The sequence below is a fragment of the Phaethon lepturus genome, unplaced genomic scaffold, assembly GCF_000687285.1.
Source record: "Phaethon lepturus isolate BGI_N335 unplaced genomic scaffold, ASM68728v1 scaffold35061, whole genome shotgun sequence".
NCBI classification, from domain to species: Eukaryota; Metazoa; Chordata; class Aves; order Phaethontiformes; family Phaethontidae; genus Phaethon; species Phaethon lepturus.
This window is the reverse complement of record NW_010520386.1, coordinates 4691-6704: the sequence shown is the minus strand read 5'-3', so window position 1 is coordinate 6704 and position 2014 is coordinate 4691. Positions and strand designations below refer to the sequence as shown.

The window sequence follows — 2014 nt, the reverse complement described above, 5'->3', positions numbered from 1 at the left end:
GGGAGCCTCTGGAGGTCCTCAACTTGTTTACTGGGGGGACAGATGCCTCTCTCTCCCCCTCCCCTGAATATTTCAGTGTTAAGGGCGGTGCGAAACACAACCGCGCGCTTCGACTGCGAGCTGGGGCTGGAGCCGTCTCCTCTCCTGCCCCTCCCCGTCGATAAGTTCTCATTCCGTTCGGTTTCCTGGTGTGTATTAAAATCGCCGCGAGGGGTTGTGCTCTACCTGCTCAGGAGCTGAATTACCTCGGACCCGTGGAGAGGGGCAGCCCCTCTTTGTTGTCGATGTTGTAGTGTGCGACCACACGAATCGGTAAAGGTAGTCTTTGTTTTCTTCTCCCCGCCCCGGTATTTCCGATTAGGTTAATGCACTCTGTGTGCCCAGCTGGAAACGTAGGCGTTCTCCCGGTCGTGAGAGGGTGGCTAGAAGAGTTAGTGTAATACCTGCTGTAGCTGTGTCTGGCGCAGCCCCTTGCGCTGGTATGGGTGATGTCACGGACTGTAAGGATAGGTAATGTCCATGAGCTGTAATGGCATGATGTATCTTTACCAATGATGTCATACTTCACATTAAATGTTTAAAAAAAAAGTTACTGAAATTTTGTTTATTCTGCACCAACAGGTCTTCAAAATTTATCCAAATTTTATTATTTTATCAGGAAAAAAAAGAAAATTGTGTAGATCGAATACGTTAAGACAGACAATAAGTGATGTAAATTGTTGAATAAAAATTTTAAAGTTTGTGGGTGTCCGTGTGACTTTCTTTTTTGCGTGCTCAGGGGTAATCCCCTGGCCCCGGGGATGCTGCATGGCTGTCGACGTTCGGTCCCTGGGGCCTGGCGGCGCTGGCCGCAAAGCCTACGAGCAGCATGGCGCGTGTGGCTGCGTGTACGTGTGTGCCCGGTGCTGGCGTGGCTCAGCGGGACGGGGGCCGGCAGCGCGGGGGCCTTTACCTTGGCAGGGGAAGGGGAGGGCAGGGGGGAAAAGGAGCTGCGGCGACCAAGGATTTGGCTGCTGAGTTTGTGCGCGTGAGAGAGTCGGGGGATGAACTTGCCCTCGGTATGAGCCCCACCGGGATTCGGTCCTGCTTAAACTGGGCAGGGAAGAGTCTGGTCCCTGTTACTGGAGTGGGGATGTGTAACTTCAATCCCAAACACACAACAGCAAACACCCACCAAGCAGGTTTATCTTTTTCTTTCAGTCACATTTATTGGCAATTGTGGCAGTTGGTACCGTTTGGGAGTGTTGTTCCATAAGCAGTTGCAGTACAAGAAGGGGTGGTTATTTCAGGAGGGGAGTATTAGCACCAAAAGGGAGCCGGTGAGCTTTAGAAACCTTGCAGAGTTGTACTGGAAAGTGGGGAGCTACTGCTGGACACGCCTGATGGATTGGATCTGGGAAGTCTGGGCGTGCGAACCCCACTCTCTCCAGTGCTTGTAGTCTCCTCCATGGTGGTCGGACTCCAGGACGTACTGGTAGCCACGGTACCCGGGATATTGGTAGCAAACCCAGCTGGAAGAAAAGGAGTCGTCAGGTGGCCGTAATGGGGACAAGAGGTAAGCCAAGGGGGTTACGGGGTGTCCCCCTCCCCGTGGAGCACAGCCACGGCAGCGGTTTGTCCCCGCGGCCCGTTGCCCATCACTTACGCGCCGCACTGGATCTTCATGGAGCCCACTTCGTTGTTGGCCCAGCCCATGGCCTGCAGCGAGGGGTAGTCGTCACCTATCTCCCACTGGCGGCCGATGAAGTTGTCCTTCTCGAAGACGGTGATCTTGGATTCCTTGTGGTTCTGGGCGGGGAAGAGCCGGGGGTGAGGGGAGGTGCTGCTCCCTCCCTGGCCTGGATGGGGACGGTGGGGCAATGGCTGTCCCTCCCTATGGCACTGCTCAGAGGGTTTCCTGGGTGGTTGTGTGCACAGCCCGAGGGAGGGAGGTGTTGAGCCCCCCAGGGCTGGTTTCTCCAAAGCCCAGATGCATGGAGGTGCTCAGCAGGGTGGTGCTGAGCCAGGACGGGGC

At 55.3% G+C, this 2014-nt stretch overlaps 1 protein-coding gene across 1 annotated transcript in view; it reads right to left on the bottom strand.

Annotated features, from left to right (window-relative positions):
• Positions 1-1182: 1182 nt before the first annotated feature.
• LOC104628707 (beta-crystallin A3-like) overlaps positions 1183-2014 on the bottom strand; it is a 5116-nt gene continuing 4284 nt past the window's right edge. The window contains 2 exon segments of the mRNA XM_010297374.1: positions 1183-1511; positions 1646-1844. Of these exon segments, the coding sequence (XP_010295676.1) occupies positions 1364-1511; positions 1646-1844 (347 nt within the window). The 3' untranslated portion in view covers positions 1183-1363.